Below are 16346 nucleotides of genomic sequence, written 5' to 3'. Positions count from 1 at the left end.
CCTCTTAACCTTCATCCAATGACCACACGCTCCAAACATGGTATTGTTCAACCAAGACTAAACCCCACACTTCTTCTTTCACATGTTGTGCCTAAGACAGTCAAAATTGCTTTAGCTGATTCTCATTGGCTTGCTGCCATGCAAGCTGAAATCACAGCCCTACATAACAATAACACCTGGACCTTATCTACCCTGCCTCCTGGCAGAAAACCCATTGGCTGCAAATGGGTTTTTCGTGTCAAGGAGAATCCTGATGGCTCCATAAATAAATATAAGGCTCGACTCGTTGCCAAAGGCTTTCATCAACAACCTAGTTTGGATTTTTCTGAAACCTTTTCTCCTGTTGTGAAACCCGTGACCATTCGCGTTGTTCTTTCTCTTGCTGTCTCCTTTTGGTGGCCCCTTCGACAGCTTGATATTAATAATGCCTTTCTCAATGGCATGCTTGAGGAGGATATTTACACGTCTCAGCCCCCTGGCTTTGTTGACTCTGCCAATAAACATTTTGTTTGCAAATTACACAAATCTCTTTATGGCCTAAAATAGGCTCCTCGCGCATGTTTTGACAAACTCACGTCTGTGTTACTCATGCTTGGCTTTAGCAAAAGCAAGTGTGATCCCAGCCTCTTCATTTCCTCCACATCAGATGCCACTGTTTTTATGCTTGTCTATGTTGACGATATCATTCTCAGTGGAAATTCTCCTTCCTTGTTACAAAAATTTGTTACCCAACTTAATGCTATTTTTTCTCTTAAAGATCTCGGTACTCTGGATTACTTCTTGGGCATTGAAGTTAAATCCCTCTCTCACGGAAAGTTGCTACTCTCCCAAGATAAGTATATCACTGATCTTCTTACTAAGGTCAAAATGGAAGATTCAAAAGGCATCTCCACTCCTATGATTGGTGGTCAACAGCTTGCTAAAGATATATTTGATGATCCTACTTTGTACAGGTCCGTAGTTGGTGCATTACAGTATGCCACAATTACGCGACCTGAAATTGCCTTCAGTGTTAACAAGGTAAGTCAGTTCATGTGCTCTCCCATGGAAGAACATTTGAAAGTTGTCAAACGAATTCTTAGATACCTAAAAGGAACTGTCGGTCATGGACTTGTGTTCTCGCCTGCAAAGCACACTGCTTCCTTCAATCTCACTGCATTTACTGATGCTGATTGGGCGTCTGATCCGAATGATCGAAGATCAACTTCAGTGGCATGTCTCTATCTTGGTCCTAATCTTGTGTCTTGGTAGTCCAAGAAACAACTACTTGTTGCCCGATCCAGCACTGAAGCTGAATATAGAGCCTTAGCTCAAGCTGTAACTGAGGTCTTGTGGATTCAGTCACTTCTGAAAGAATTAAAGATTCCCCTAAACACTCCTACTGTACTTTGTGACAATCAAAGTACTGTTGCACTCTCGCACAATCCTGTCTTACATTCACGATCTAAGCATATGGAGCTTGATATCTTTTTTGTTCGTGAAAAGGTGCTCAACAAGTCCCTCATTGTTTCGCATATTCCTGCCCAACATCAGTTTGCGGATGTCCTGACCAAGGCCTTGTCTCCCAAGCGATTTCTTCTTCTTCGCTCCAAGCTCAATGTTGCTGATCCATCTACTATGTTTCATCCCCCTTGAGCTTGTAGGGGGTGTATTAGAGAAGAGAATAGGATAATAAATACTTTTATTTGTTGTATTATTTACATGTATTTTCTGATTGTATTCTGTTAACACTCTTAGGTTAGTTAGTCTTGTTGACTTACTAACTCTTGAGTTAGTTAAGTCCGTTAGGTCTATATATATGTAGGTGATACCTTTCATGTATCACTTTTGTCAAATTCACTCTTATTCAATAATATTCTCCTTAAGAATTCTTTCTCTCATATATTGCAATCTTCAATTTTTCTAAAATGGTTTAAGCCCTTCTGATTTGGCTTAAGCCCTTTTTTGGCAAAATGTGATTTCTCATTTTCTTGAATCAGCTTAAGCTGTTCTAATTTGGCACCAGCCTTTTTAGTTGGTAGAGATAAACATCTTTTCTTGCATGAATCTTACTCAACTTCAATTCCTTTCTCTTTCTCTCCTTGTTTTGATTTCTCTCCTCTTATCCTACAAAACAAAACCACCATAATTAACCAAAAGTTACTATAATTTAAATGGATTGGATTTCTATATTATAATTATATAACTATATACAATATTCACGTCCTTGGGGCAATTTGTAAGGAAAAAAAGGGGTGAAAGCATGCCATTTTACGCAATAATATTCGTGAAATTCAAGTAAAATTGACAACTAACAATGGTAATTTATTTTATACTCACTGTTTTCTATTGCATTTTCTGTGCTTTAACACTTAATTGATTCATGAACCACGGTGTTTGACAAGGAAATTAATTGTTTAAGTCCTTTTGAATTTTGTTTTTATTATTATTAAATGAATAATTAGTGCTATGATTTTAGCAACTGATGCAGGAAAAGTAATGCTAGGACACCAAAACTATAGACTATAAAAATGGAATGGTATAGAAATAAGCAAGTAATGTTTGTGTCTTGTTACTTTGATTTAGTGAATGGTTTCTGTGCAAGGGAGGCTATAGTACCTATTAATATAAATAAAAATGTGAGGATTGAAAGAAGAGATTAGGATAGGGATGAGGAAGGGAAAGGAGAGAATAGTCAAAATTATAGTATTAAATCAGAAAATATTGAAGAGCTCATAACAATGCCTCTTAAGAAATGTGGGTCATGAGCCTAAATTAACCCTAAAATATTACTTGTTAGGTGATGATTACTCTCACTTCCATACTATGTTTTGGGCCATATCACTAGTTAATGTGAGATCTCCAACACACCCTTGTCATGCTGAGTATTGGACATCTCAAGCATGAAGCTTGCAGGACTTGATATCTGTTGGTGGTTCAATAACGACAGATATCAAGTCCTGCAACTATGTGCAACAACAAAATTAACTTGTAGGGTGAGGATTACACTCACTTATATACTCTATTTTGGCATACTACTAGTCAATATGGGATCTCCAACTATGTGCAAGTGAAGCAGTGGAATCAGAGTTTTGGAGACTATCAAAACATTGGACAAAACCTTCTTAAGTAGCAGGGGTAACCTTGTGTTTGTTCTGCCGGTTGAATGGTATCCACATGAGATGTGTGGGCCACATTTGTAGGGCATGGTGGTTTACCATGCAATTTCCAATATCGGTCAATGGTACGCTCAAGATGATGGTAGAAAATGTGCCCCCAGGTGATGGAGCATGAGTTTTAGTAGTAACCTTAGGTGGAATGCGAAGAAGGACAAAAGGTGAGAACATCATCATTGGAACCATGGGTGATCCAAGAATTTGATCACAAGTAGCATCATACTCTAGAGGCAAACCATACAGAGCAAGGACCATAAGGAAAGCACTACAATCCTCTAGCTTTTTCTTAGCCTCAACAGGGATGAAGGTGGTGGGCAATAACAATTCATTAAAACCATGGAGGGTAGCATGAACCTGACCAAGAAAGGCGGTCATAAGGCTATCGGATTCGAACATATGACCATCGCATTACAAATGCGATGCTCTAACATTTGAGCTAAGTGGGTGAACATAACCAAAATTGCATGTGTATTGGAATTTAATAAACTGCTGGGATCTTAGTTAGTAATTGTTAGCTATTTATTAGATGATTAAAATTAATACGAACACAAAAAAATAAAGAGTATTCAATCCAATATTTAATATTTATTTAATTTAGTTCATAACGTAGTACATAACTTCAAGATAAGGATTAATTAATGTAGGAATTTAAATATTACATATTTAATTATTAAAGGAAATAAGGATTTAATTTATTTTGTTATAAAAATAAGATCTTTGTTATTATTGCTTTTTATTTGTTTCCTTTTATTATTCCTTGAATCAAGGAATAGTCTCTTTAATGTAGTATTTCTATATAAGCAGTACTTTTACTCTAGAGTAAGATATGAAAGTTTTCCCTATTACTTTCTACATGTTATCAGAGCCCTAGGTTTACCAATCTAGGGATTTTCTTCTCCTTCCCTCATGGCAACATTATCAGACCCATGGAAGATTGCCCTAATTGGCACAACCAGTAGTGACACCACAACAATTAGTGGCAACACCAAGACAACTAGAGGTGACGACATAGGTAGAATTCCCTATGTTTCGTTGAACAACCAAGAGGGTTTTTCCAACTCTCTTCAAGTCACTATACAATGTCTCAATGGAAAAAATTGCACAGAATGGTCCCCAACTATTAGGCTAATTTTGAAAGGCACTAGGAAATTTGGATTCCTTACGAAAGAAGTACCTAAGCCTAGTGAAGGGGATCCAAAATTTAGGTTATGGAAATCTGAAAATTCCTTGATCATTGCTTGAACATAACTTTAGGTTATGGAAATCTGAAAATTCCTTGAGCCAAAATTTAGGTTATGGAAATCGAGATTATGGAATGCCAAATAGGGTGACAGGGACGTCACTACTTACTATAATGAATTGATGACTCTACGGTAGGAACTAGACCTCTACTATGAGGAGAACTGGAAGTGTATGAAGGATAGTGTTCAATTTGTTAAAAGGCAAGAAAATGATCAAGTATTTTTGTTCCTTGTTCAGCTAAACAAAGAACTTGATGAAGTAAGGGGCAAAGTTCTAGGGAAGACACCTTTGCCAACAATTCGTGAAGTTTTTTCTCTGATATAAGGAGAGAAGAAGCACGACAAAGGATCATTTTGAACAAGTCAACCCAGTTTTAGAAGTGGACGGTTCTACTCTTGCTACAAAGAATTATAATGAAGAAGGGAAGAGATTTGGTAAAAAATCTGATAGGCCATGGTGTGATCATTGCAAACGCCCGTGGAATACACATGAAACCTATTGGAAGATCCATGGGAAGCCCCCAAATTGGAGGAAATAAAGGAGGGAGTGAGAGTCATGTGATAGCCTGCCAAGTCACTATCAAAAGTAAACTAGATTTACCCTAAAAATTTGCTATACAGAGAACAACCTAGGTCATTCTTCACAAAGACACAAGCACATTTAATTCGTATTTATCACGCAATTAGCAAGGGGATTTTTAATATTTCAACACAGTATTTAATCAACAAAACAAAGAATTAAGAATAAAAAATTCAATCAGAGAAATATCGATTCAAAGTTTCAATCCGTATGGCAAAATTTTAATAGTTCAACAATAAATCCGAATTCTCACTCAACCTAATTCAACACGAACTTAATAAAAAACGTATATCTAAATCTAGATCTATGAATTTCACCAAAACATGAAACATAATCACGATCTCACAATTTCAATAAAATTCAAGAACAGTGAACGGTTGAATTAGGCAATTTAGGTTATTTTAGGTCTAAATTTAAATATAAATTTAGATATAAAATTAATCTTCAATCTCTGATCTACATCCAAAATGAAATTCATAATCATGAAAAATTAAGAAAAACCTAGAATAGAAAAGAAGAGCAACAGAGAACGGTAAAAAGATGGGGAACTTGAATTTTACCGTAATTCTTGAAACTTAGAATCGATTAAAGAATTAGTCATGCATCATAATCATGTTGCAGCAATCCAATTCGTGTAAGTAAGAGAGAAAATCCGATAGAGTGAGAGAGAATTTTTGAGATACTTGTAGAAGAAACGACTCCAAAATCTGAAAAATAAGGAATATGATTTCAAGTACATGTGTTACACTTATTCATAGACTACACTAATGGGCCTAATAATCTGAGTAATTAAAGAACCAGTCCACTAAATTAACTAATTACATCACTAAACAAATCCTAACATTACAATCTAAAAAGAAAAAGAAATTTGTTGTGCAGGGCCGTAACTTTGCAACGCAATTTTGGGTCACTTAACATCCGAACTAGCCTTTGCTCCCAACAAAGAAGTTGTAGAACTTTCTCTTATCTTTCCAAGGACATCGAGAATGTCCCAATCCGATGTTGGGAGCTCTAGATATGGCTTGCACAAGAAACAATGTCAAAATAGGGAAAAATATGAAAATTAACTAGAATTTACAACTAAAACCAAAATGACTCACTAAAACAAATCAAAGCTAAAATATCACAATATGATACTAATAAAAGTCAAATAAACAAAAAATAATGCATAAAAAGATATACAAAAATTGATCTATCATTGTGCACTCCATGTTAGCATTTTTGATTAAGAGAAGTAGTCTCCCTCAAGTTCACTTCCATCCACTAAGGAACAATTAGACCAACTGGACAAACTCCTTGAGTCGCAAACTCCTTGCTCCATAGCTCAAAAAGGTAACTTCTTAACAACAACCCTTCATAGTGTTAATTCCAATCGTACATGGATTATTGGTTCAAGTGCTTCCAATCACATGATGGGAGAGTCTAGTTTTTTCTTTGCATATACTCCTTGCTCAGGTAGCCAAAAAATTAAGATTGCATATGGCTCTTTTTCAGCCATTGTAGGAAAAGGTTCTATTGTCTTATCCTCATTAACTCTCCAAAATGTCTTGCATGTTCCTAACTTGTCTTGTAATCTATTGTCAGTTAGTAAATTGGTTAAGATAAAAATTGTCAAGTCCATTTCTTTCAATCTCATTGTCAGTTTAAGCATTTGAACATGGGGAGGATAATTGGCAGTGGTAAGGTGAGTGGAGGACTCTACGTTTTTGAAGATGGACTTGAATCAAGATAGCAAACCCAAACATTTAGTTCCTGCTTTTGAATCTATTTTTATTTCAAATAATAATGAGGATATCATGTTATGACATTTTTGGTTAGGCCACCCTAGTTTTAGATATATAAAACACTTATTTCCTAAGTTGTTTGGTAATAAAGACCCCTCTTTGCTTCATTGTGAAATTTGTGAATTTGCAAAACATCATCACACTTCTTTTCCTTTGCAATCTTATAAACCATCAAAACCATTTGTTGTTATTCACAGTGATGTTTGGGACCCTAACAAAATAAGGACACTCACCAACAAAAAATGGTTCATCACTTTATAGATGGCCACACTAGACTTTGTTGGGTGTACTTATTAAAAGAAAAATCTCAGGTTGAACAAGCTGTACAAAATTTCTTTAAAATGGTACAAATTCAGTTTCAAACAAATATACAAGTCTTCAAAAGTGATAATGGTATGGAGTATTTTATAATAATCTTAGGAAATTTTTTTCTTGAAAATGGGGTTGTCCATCATAGTTCTTGTGCTAATACACTTTAACAAAATGGGATTGCAGAGAGAAAAAATAAACATCTTCTAGAAGTGGCTAGAGCTTTACTCTTCTCTACTAAAGTTCCTAAATATTTATGGGCTGAGGCTGTTTTGACTATTGCATATTTAATTAACCACATGCCACCCAAGGTTTTACAATTTCAAACTCCTTTTCCTACTTTTGAAGAGCATTTTCCTTTGAAATGTATTTCAAATGATTTACCATTAAAAAAAAAATTTGGTTGTACTACTTTTGTTCATGTTATAATAGTGGATTAAGCCTAACTCAACCCTACAAAACTGGCTTGTAAGGTGAGGGTTGCTTTCCACTTATATATTATTCAATTGCCTAATCTCTAGTCGATGTGGGACTTGGGTTTTTCCCAATACACCCCCTCACGTCCAGCACTATTGGGCTTGGTACGTGGATAAATGGTGGGTGGCCCTTTTTAATGATCTAGGATTGGCGGGACTTGGGTTTTTCCCTATACACCCCCTCATGCCTATGAGGCATGCATCAATGGTGGGTGGCCCATTTTTAAAGTGGATCTAAATGGCTCTGATACCATGTTAGAATAGTGGATTAAGCCTAACTCAACCCTACAAAACCGGCTTGTAAGGTGAGGGTTGCTTTCCACTTATATATTATTCAATTGCCTAATCTCTAGTCGATGTGGGACTTGGGTTTTTCCCAATACACCCCCTCACGTCCAGCACTATTGGGCTTGGACGGCGGCAAACGGCGGCAAACGGCGGCGGTCGACGGCGGCGGCGGTCGGTCGGTGGCGATCGGTCGGACGGCGGCAGCGGCAAACGGCGGCGGTCGACGGCAAACAGCGGCGGCAAACGGTCGGACGTCGGCGGCGATCGGTCGGACGGCGGCGGCGGTCGGACGGTGGCGGCGGTCGGCCGGCGGCGGTGGTCGGCCGGCGGTGGTGGGCAGCCGGTGAATGCCCCTGCAAGAAGAGAAAAAAAAAAATCTAAAAGAATAGACCTAAGCTCTGATACCATGTTAGAATAGTGGATTAAGCCTAACTCAACCCTACAAAACCGGCTTGTAAGGTGAGGGTTGCTTTCCACTTATATATTATTCAATTGCCTAATCTCTAGTCGATGTGGGACTTGGGTTTTTTCCAATAGTTCATGAACATAAGAAATTGGAAAACTTGACCCATGTGCTATAAAATGTTTTTTCATTGGTTTCTCTCCCACCCAAAAAGGATACAAGTGTTTTGATCCAAAATCAAAAAGATATTTTGTAACTATGGATGTCACCTTCTTCGAAAACCAATCTTGTTTTCATGACATTTATCTCCAGGGGGACTTCAAAGGAAGATTATTTTGAAACTATAAATCTTTCAAATGACATGCTTATTTCACAAAATTTTGAGACTTGCACCGATGCCCCAAAACAAAATTGCCAAGATTCATTTTCTAAACCTACTCTCATAATGATTGAGGTTCTCAACGAATCTAGCGCTACATCTTCAAAGCAAAATTGTTCTAAACAACCCTCTAATATCGAAAATAAGGAAGAACTAGCCTAAATGCAACAACATGATAATTCTTGTAAAGAAACAGGAAATGAGTTAAACAATTGTGGCTGAATTTGGAAAGGAAAGGTTTATATGAGAAAGAAAAATGTGGAAATTGAAGATGGACAAACTCTCCAACATTGCCATGAGTCTAGACTGAGGGAGAATTTAATCAATGAGCTTGGTACATGTAAATCTCCTAAATCCAATAATCAAATCGAGTCTTCCAAAATAAATATGCCTATCCCTTCACAAAGGTGTTAGATCTTGTACTAAGCATCCCCTATCCAAATTTGAGTCATACTCAAATTTATCTTCATCCTTTGTTGCATTTACCTCAATTGTCTAGTGTAGTTATTCCAAACAATGTATAGGAAGCTCTAAAGGTTCCAAAGTGGATGGACACTGGTTTTGAGGAGATGAAAGCCTTTGAGATGAATCATACTTGGGAGTATTGTGCCATTACTAGCTGGGAAGAAACTGTGGGCTATAAATGGGTTTTCACTATGAAATGAAATTATGATGGTTCGGTGGAAGGATACAAGGCACAACTAGTGGCTAAGGGATTCACTCAGACCTATGGTATAGACTACTTAGAGACCTTTTCCCCAGTTGCAAATTTGAACATTGTTAGAATTATCTTATCTCTTGAAGCCAACTTAGATTGGTCATTGCATCAATTAGATGTTAAAAATGCCTTCCTCAACAACAACTTGGAGGAAGAGGTATATAGGGACAGTCCTCCTGGTTTCAAAGACAAATTTGGGTCAAAGGTATGTAAACTAAAAATGTCTCTATGTGGACTTAAACAATCTCCAAGGGCATGGTTTGAAAGGCTCACTCAATCAGTAAAAAGACAAGGATACTCTAAAGGAAAAGACAAGGGCAAGCAGATTACACCTTATTTACAAAATTTTCCTCTAAAGGAAAAGTTGTTGCACTAATAGTCTATGTTGACGACATCATCCTCACCGGAAATGATGAAGTAAAATTAGAGAGGTTGAAAAAGAGCTTGGTAGTAGAATTCGAGATCAAGGACTTGGGACCTTTGAGATACTTTCTTGGCATGTAGATTGCTCGCTCAAAAAGGGAATTCTTGTTTCCAAATGGAAATGCATTTGGAACCTCTTGGAGGAAACATGAATGAGTGGTTGTAGACTAGTAGATACTCCCATAGATCCCAATGTGAAACTTTGGAAAAAAGGAAGTGTTCCCATTGATGTTGGAAGATACCAAAGGTTGGTTGGAAAACTAATTTACCTATCTCATACCCGACTTGACATTGCTTTTTCTCTGAGTGTTGTAAAATCAGGTTATGCACTCTTTTTATGAAGAACACCTTGAGGCAGTCTATTAAATTTTGAGGAACTTAAAAAGCAACTAAGGTAAAGGTCTATTTTTCAAAAACCACAGTGAAAAGAATGTTGTTTTCACTGATGCAGATTGGGTCGGGTCTGTTACTCACAAAAAATCTACCTCAAGGTATTGCACCTGTGTGGGGAAATTTGGTAACTTGAAGAAGCAAGAAACAAGGAGTTGTTACTAGAAGCAGGGTAGAAGCGAAATTTAGAGCAATGGCCCAAGGAATTTGTGAAGGTCTATGGATTTATAGAGTCCTTGAAGAACTGAAGATGACAGTTGAACTACCATTGAAGCTATACTATGACAGCAAGACTGCAATAAGCATAGCTCACATTCCTATTTAGCAAGATAAGACAAAGCATATTGAGGTTGGTCGTCACTTTATAAAGGAAACATTGGATGCTAGAATAATTTGCTTGCCATTTGGGCCTTCCAATCAACAAACAGCTAACATCTTGACCAAGAGTCGAGCAAGATCCATTTTTGAATGTTTGATAAGCAAGTTGGGTATGATAGACATCTATGCATCAACTTGAAAGGGGAGGGGGGTGTTATAGGAATTAAAATACTGTAGATTTAGTTATTAGAAGAAATAAGGCTTTAATTTATTCTGTTTTAAAAATAAGATCTTTGTTATTATTGTTTTTTATTTGTTTCCTTTTATTATTCCGTGAATCAAGGAATAGTCTTTAATGTAATATTTCTATGTAGGCAGTACTTTTACTGCATAATTATGTATGAAAATTTTCCCTATTATTTTCTACAATTAATATTAATATATAATAATATTTAGACAAATTTATCAAATCTATCCATATATAGATTGATAGAATATAGAATACTCTATAGTAGTATTTATATACTAGTATTTAGTAAATTAGTATCAATAATATTATTTAGTAATAATATTTAGAATTAGAGCATGTGCCGCTTCTCAAACCAATTCACGATTGATATTGGGCCGAAAAATCGGTTTGATGGAGGTGTGGAGAGTGTTCTTGATAGCATTGCATATTTGGGCATCAATTTTGTCACAATGTGCTTGGTTAGTCGCTACAACAAATTCAGCTCTACTTGTGAGGTGATCTTGGTACCCCAAACTGCTACATAGGGTGATGTAGGAATTTCGGAAGCCTGTGTCAAATAATTAGAGCCATCCAATTTCTCAATAGATAACAGAAAGTGAGAGAAAATTGGAGCATCAGGCTTAGTAGGATGTGGAAAGCCAGCTAGCCAGCTGTAGCCATGGAAAAATTCGCCAGTACAGGGTCAAACGATGAGGAGTGAGAGAGGGGAACTCGAGATGAACATGGTTTGCCAAAAAATTTGTTCATGGGAAACAGTGGGTCTGCTGGGTAGATACTGTCAAAAGGGTGTACTTCTGTGAGGCTCTAAATACCATGTTGAGAGTAAAGAGCAGAGGCATAAAAGATGAGCTGACATCGTGTGCCTCAGAGAACAGCTTTATATATGTGCTCAATTCATTCAATACACATGATTAGGAAATATTTTGTTTACCCTAAATAAGATATTGTGTATCTATACAATAAGTACTAAATATCATGATATTATTCACAACATTTTTCATGTTTTTTTCTGCCAAGCAGGGGTACAGCAGGACCAGGGATTTGAATAGTGAGGAGCTATTGGAGCAATTGCCTGCTTTGCAGCAGCTACTTTATCGACTTGTTGGTTGTCGTGTAACATTCTGGAACTTGTGGATATTCATTGTCTTTTTCTTTTTTTGTATCTTCCTCTCCTCTCTTCCAAATATTGCTGTATCAATTATATGTTTTTTTAAATAATTGCTAACATTGTACTGCAACTTTTCAGCCAGAAGGAGCATCCAATAGTAACTATTTGATACAATATGCTCTGGCTCTGGTATGTATTGTGCCAAGCTATTCATTTCGAATTTCAGATAGGTTGGAAAAAATTAGTTTATATATGTAAAAGCATTCTTCAAATTTGTCATATTTCTGATAGATTCCTGTTGGTAATCTTACATGGCACTTGCTTGGCTGCCTATGGGAAATTATGATAGATTATTTTGCAGTTGACTGAAACTTAATTTGGTTGATCAATTGATCTTATAAGTTGTGAAACACTTCCTCTTTTGTTTCTGTTTAAGTGGGTTACAACAATGTAAAACTAAATTGTTAGGCTGTGGAACTCAAGCATTGACCAATGAACATTCACATATCTAGACTATCTACCACTTCCTTAAAATTTAGTGGGACTGATAAAATTCTTCTCCGTGTTGGATCCTTGGTAATGTTAGAATGATTTTCTATCGTCTTCATCTAATACATTGTTTTAGGAAGGGGACAACAATCATGTTAACAATTTTTTTTGTAATTATCCCTCATTTGGTAGTTGTAAATTTCTATAATTTAACTGATCACCCTCCTGAGTGGTAAAGTGTCATATATTTTTCTTTTGTACCATTTGTTCATTTATATTCAAGTTATATATTTTTTTCAAAATTCATATATGATTGGCTTTTTAAATTGATTAGTGCTGTTATTGATCCGGTTCTTATAATTATTTTAGGTTCTGAAAGAGAGCTTTAAAATTTATTGTGCTATTAATGACGGCATTATCAATCTTGTTGATAAGGTAAATGAACATGTTACCTATGCTACATTATCAGGTTTGAATAAAATCTTTGTGCAAAATTGGTAAGAGATAGTTTCTTGATTTCCTTGTAGTTTTTTGAGATGCCAAGACATGAAGCTATCAAAGCCATTGATGTCTATAAACGTGCGGGTCAGCAGGTGATTATTTGTAGGCTCCCTAGACTTTAGCAATATATTTTCTTGATGCTTGTATTGAGATGCCTGAGTGGTTGCAGGCAGCAAGTCTCTCTGATTTCTATGAAATATGCAAAGGGTTGGAACTTGCTAGGAATTTTCATTTTCCTGTTTTAAGAGAGGTACGTGTCTACGTTGTTGCATCAATTTGGTGTAACAAGTTTTCTGTTTCATTTTTAATTTCTTCTCATTGCTTACATTTTGATGTTTTTTAGCCCCCACAATCATTTCTTGAAACCATGGAAGACTACGTAAAGGAGGCACCGAGTGTGGTTACAATTCCAAGTGAGGCATTGGTGAGTCCATAATTATTTGTTTGTAAAAGAATAATTGTCACAATTTTTTTATTATTATGTTTGTTTTTATTTTAATTGATAGTTTGGTACTACTTCTGTTCTTATATATGAGAAACAAGCAAGAGTTTTATTTTGGTCCTAATTATAAGAAACATGTATACTTCTAAATGTATTAATTGGTAATTGTTTTTTATACCCTTAATTTATTGTGAGTTTATTGATGAGTTTTCTACTCATTTTCCATGAAAGTGAATACATTTATTGGGCAACTACCACTCATGCTCATTGGTTGAAAAATTATATTTGACTTTTGAGTAGTATTATTAAATATAACTACCACCTATACTATTTAATTCTAAGGGTATTTTTAGAATAAAATTTCAAATTATGGTATTGTTAATTATAATTAACTAATTGAACTACTTTTATTGGTATTGATGAATTAACTACTTGTTTCTTATATATAGGAATGGAGGTAGTATTATCTAGACATCAATGCATTATTTTTACTTTTAGCTTTTGGATTTGGCTAAATCACTAATCTTCTGTATCAACAGTTACAATTGACTTACAGACAAGAAGATGTTCCTACAATTGAAGATAAGAAATTATCTGAAGGGGAGCCATCAGTGCCTGTTGATGATGTTGTCTCAAATTCCGAGCCTGCTTCTCCTCCTCCACTGTCTGACAACAATTTTGAAACTGGAGATTTACTGGTGAAACATTGATCCTAGGTTCAGTTATGTCAGATTATTTTTTTCTACTATCTTCATTTTTTGTCCTGGTAGCAGGGATTGAATGACAGTACACCTGATGTATCCTTGATAGAAGAAAGAAATGCCCTTGCTCTAGCCATAGTCCCCAATGAAACTGGTGAGTTTTTGTTTCTCAGCTTTCAACATTCTGAAATTTAGTGAGGTTTGCTAGATGGTTTCTCATACATGACTGTTTTGTGCTTTAGATTCAAGTGCTTCCCAGGCCAAAGATTTTGATCCAACTGGATGGGAGCTTGCCTTGGTCTCCATTCCAAGTACCAATATTTCTTCAGTCAACGAGAGACAATTGGTAGGTCCTTCTAACGTTTTCAGTGCGTGTGTGGTTCAGCTTACTTTTTACTAGCTTCCTATGAAAGCTTTAAAAACAATTTATTTCTCAGAAATAATCAGTGTAAGTTCAAAGTTATGCAATTGATAAGCAGCATTTGCTAAATTCAGTTGTTGGATTAAACAGCTGATGATATTATAAACCACACTCAGGAAATTTTATATTTTAAATATTTTTTTTGTTGGTTTGTATTAGAGTATAGGGTTTTACTCTTTATTTTGCTGTCTTCGGTTTCAATATTTGGTTTGTATGAATAGTCTGTTGGTATCATGTTCATGTGTAGTACTCTGTTTTGGTTGTAACTGACCTGTCACTTACACTTTCGGTAGGTTAGTTAGCTTGTTCTGTATGCAAGTTGTAATATAGCTTTTCTAGTACTCTTCAACGACTATATATGATTTTCTGGTTGCCTACATTTTTTCATTCATTCAAGTTAATTTTTCAATCAGTATCCTTTTCCTTTGAAACTTATGCGTCATATGATTTTGAAACTACTGTTTAGAATTTTGAATTTTATACTGTCGAATATTCATTTTTTTCAAAAAAGCTAGCATTTATGTTGATCAACTTAGCACCTTTGGAGTGGATTTTTTAATGTGCATTAGACCCAAAAATCACGTTAAAATTGATAAAAGATGCAAAAGTTACTAAAATTTGCTTCTCTAGGACGTGGATCAAAGTTAATTTGACTTAGTTCCAAACATGTTTTTAGTTGTCTCATGATTCAACAGTTTGGATTATTGAAAATGACATTTACAGGAAATTATTTGCCGTGGGTCATATACGAAGTATACTATAATGCAGTGTACACTGCACTGCTTACATTTGCGATGTGTAGGATTTGTAGTTCTGTTTTAAGAGAGAGAGAGACATAAATATGCATTACCTGCAAGAACTAAGCGCTATATTTTATTTATCAATGCTAACTAAGATTGTTTAGGTCTACATCTACTGTTTATCTTTTATTGTATAACATTATTTTATCAGGTTACACTTGGTTTTATCTGTTGTTAAGGTGTTGTTAAGATCTACTGTCTTGGTACTGCTTAATAGTTAATATCATGTCATATTGATAAGTAACACACTTTGTTCCATCAAGTGATTTGCGGGTGTTTCCTTTCCTTGTGGACATATTAACACTTATTTTTATGGTTGTTAAACAAAATCATGAGTTAATTGTTAGGTTATTGACATGTTAGATTGTTTAATTAAATTGAGTAACATTTGTGACTTTAGCTTCATCTGTGTTTATCATTGAATATCAGGCTGGTGGATTGGATTCCCTCACCCTTAACAGCTTATATGATGAAGGAACATACAGATCTGCACAGCAAGCGGTATATGCCAAAAATCCATTTGAAGTGCAAGACCCTTTTGCTTTATCAAGTAGCATTCCTCCTCAGCAGCAAGTAAATCCCTTTGGTCCATATCAGCCACTGCAGCAACATATGGTGATGAACCCAGCAAATCCCTTTGGGGATGCAGGATACGGGGCATTTCCTGTTTCTCACCCACATAATAACAATCCATTTGGAAGCACTGGCTTCATATAGCTAGGAACACTATTTTGTTAGATAGATGTTTTCTTAAATGAAATTTAAAATTGAGATAACATAGTTATAATGTCAATCATTTTATAATAATACAGAATGATGTGATTCTTTTTTTCTCTGAATACACCTCCATTCTCATTTTTTGGGTTATGCAAATCTTCTACAATCTTCATTAAGCATTTACCAAGCTTTACATGATATTTGAGTATTTTAACAAGATGTGGATCAAGATAAGGTGATATTTTTTATTACAAGGTCCCAAACACCATTTTGTTCCATGGATTTTAATTATTCTTTTATGACATTTAACCACTTTTCAGAATTATGATAACTTATAGCTTGTGAAAATGAAACTATATCATAATCATTAATGCTTAAGTAAGTTTCTAACTCATGTAGATATATCATATAGTTCAAAATAATTAGTCTCTTTTCTCTTTGAGACCTCCTTAA

At 35.5% G+C, this 16346-nt stretch overlaps 1 protein-coding gene across 1 annotated transcript in view; it reads left to right on the top strand.

Moving 5' to 3' along the window:
• Positions 1 to 16043, top strand: part of LOC109810670 (putative clathrin assembly protein At2g01600) — a 29789-nt gene extending 13746 nt beyond the window's left edge. The window contains exons 6-15 of the mRNA XM_020374184.3: positions 11735 to 11827; positions 11961 to 12011; positions 12681 to 12746; positions 12839 to 12904; positions 12982 to 13062; positions 13156 to 13236; positions 13794 to 13952; positions 14028 to 14109; positions 14198 to 14301; positions 15606 to 16043. Coding sequence (XP_020229773.2) covers positions 11735 to 11827; positions 11961 to 12011; positions 12681 to 12746; positions 12839 to 12904; positions 12982 to 13062; positions 13156 to 13236; positions 13794 to 13952; positions 14028 to 14109; positions 14198 to 14301; positions 15606 to 15893 — 1071 coding nt within the window. The 3' untranslated portion in view covers positions 15894 to 16043. The remainder of the gene's footprint in view (positions 1 to 11734; positions 11828 to 11960; positions 12012 to 12680; positions 12747 to 12838; positions 12905 to 12981; positions 13063 to 13155; positions 13237 to 13793; positions 13953 to 14027; positions 14110 to 14197; positions 14302 to 15605) is intronic.
• Positions 16044 to 16346: the final 303 nt, after the last annotated feature.

This window comes from Cajanus cajan, chromosome 11 (assembly GCF_000230855.2).
Source record: "Cajanus cajan strain Asha chromosome 11, NIPB_CcT2T_4, whole genome shotgun sequence".
NCBI classification, from domain to species: domain Eukaryota; kingdom Viridiplantae; phylum Streptophyta; class Magnoliopsida; order Fabales; family Fabaceae; genus Cajanus; species Cajanus cajan.
The sequence above is the reverse complement of the archived record's forward strand: the minus strand, read 5'-3'. Positions and strand labels throughout refer to the sequence as shown.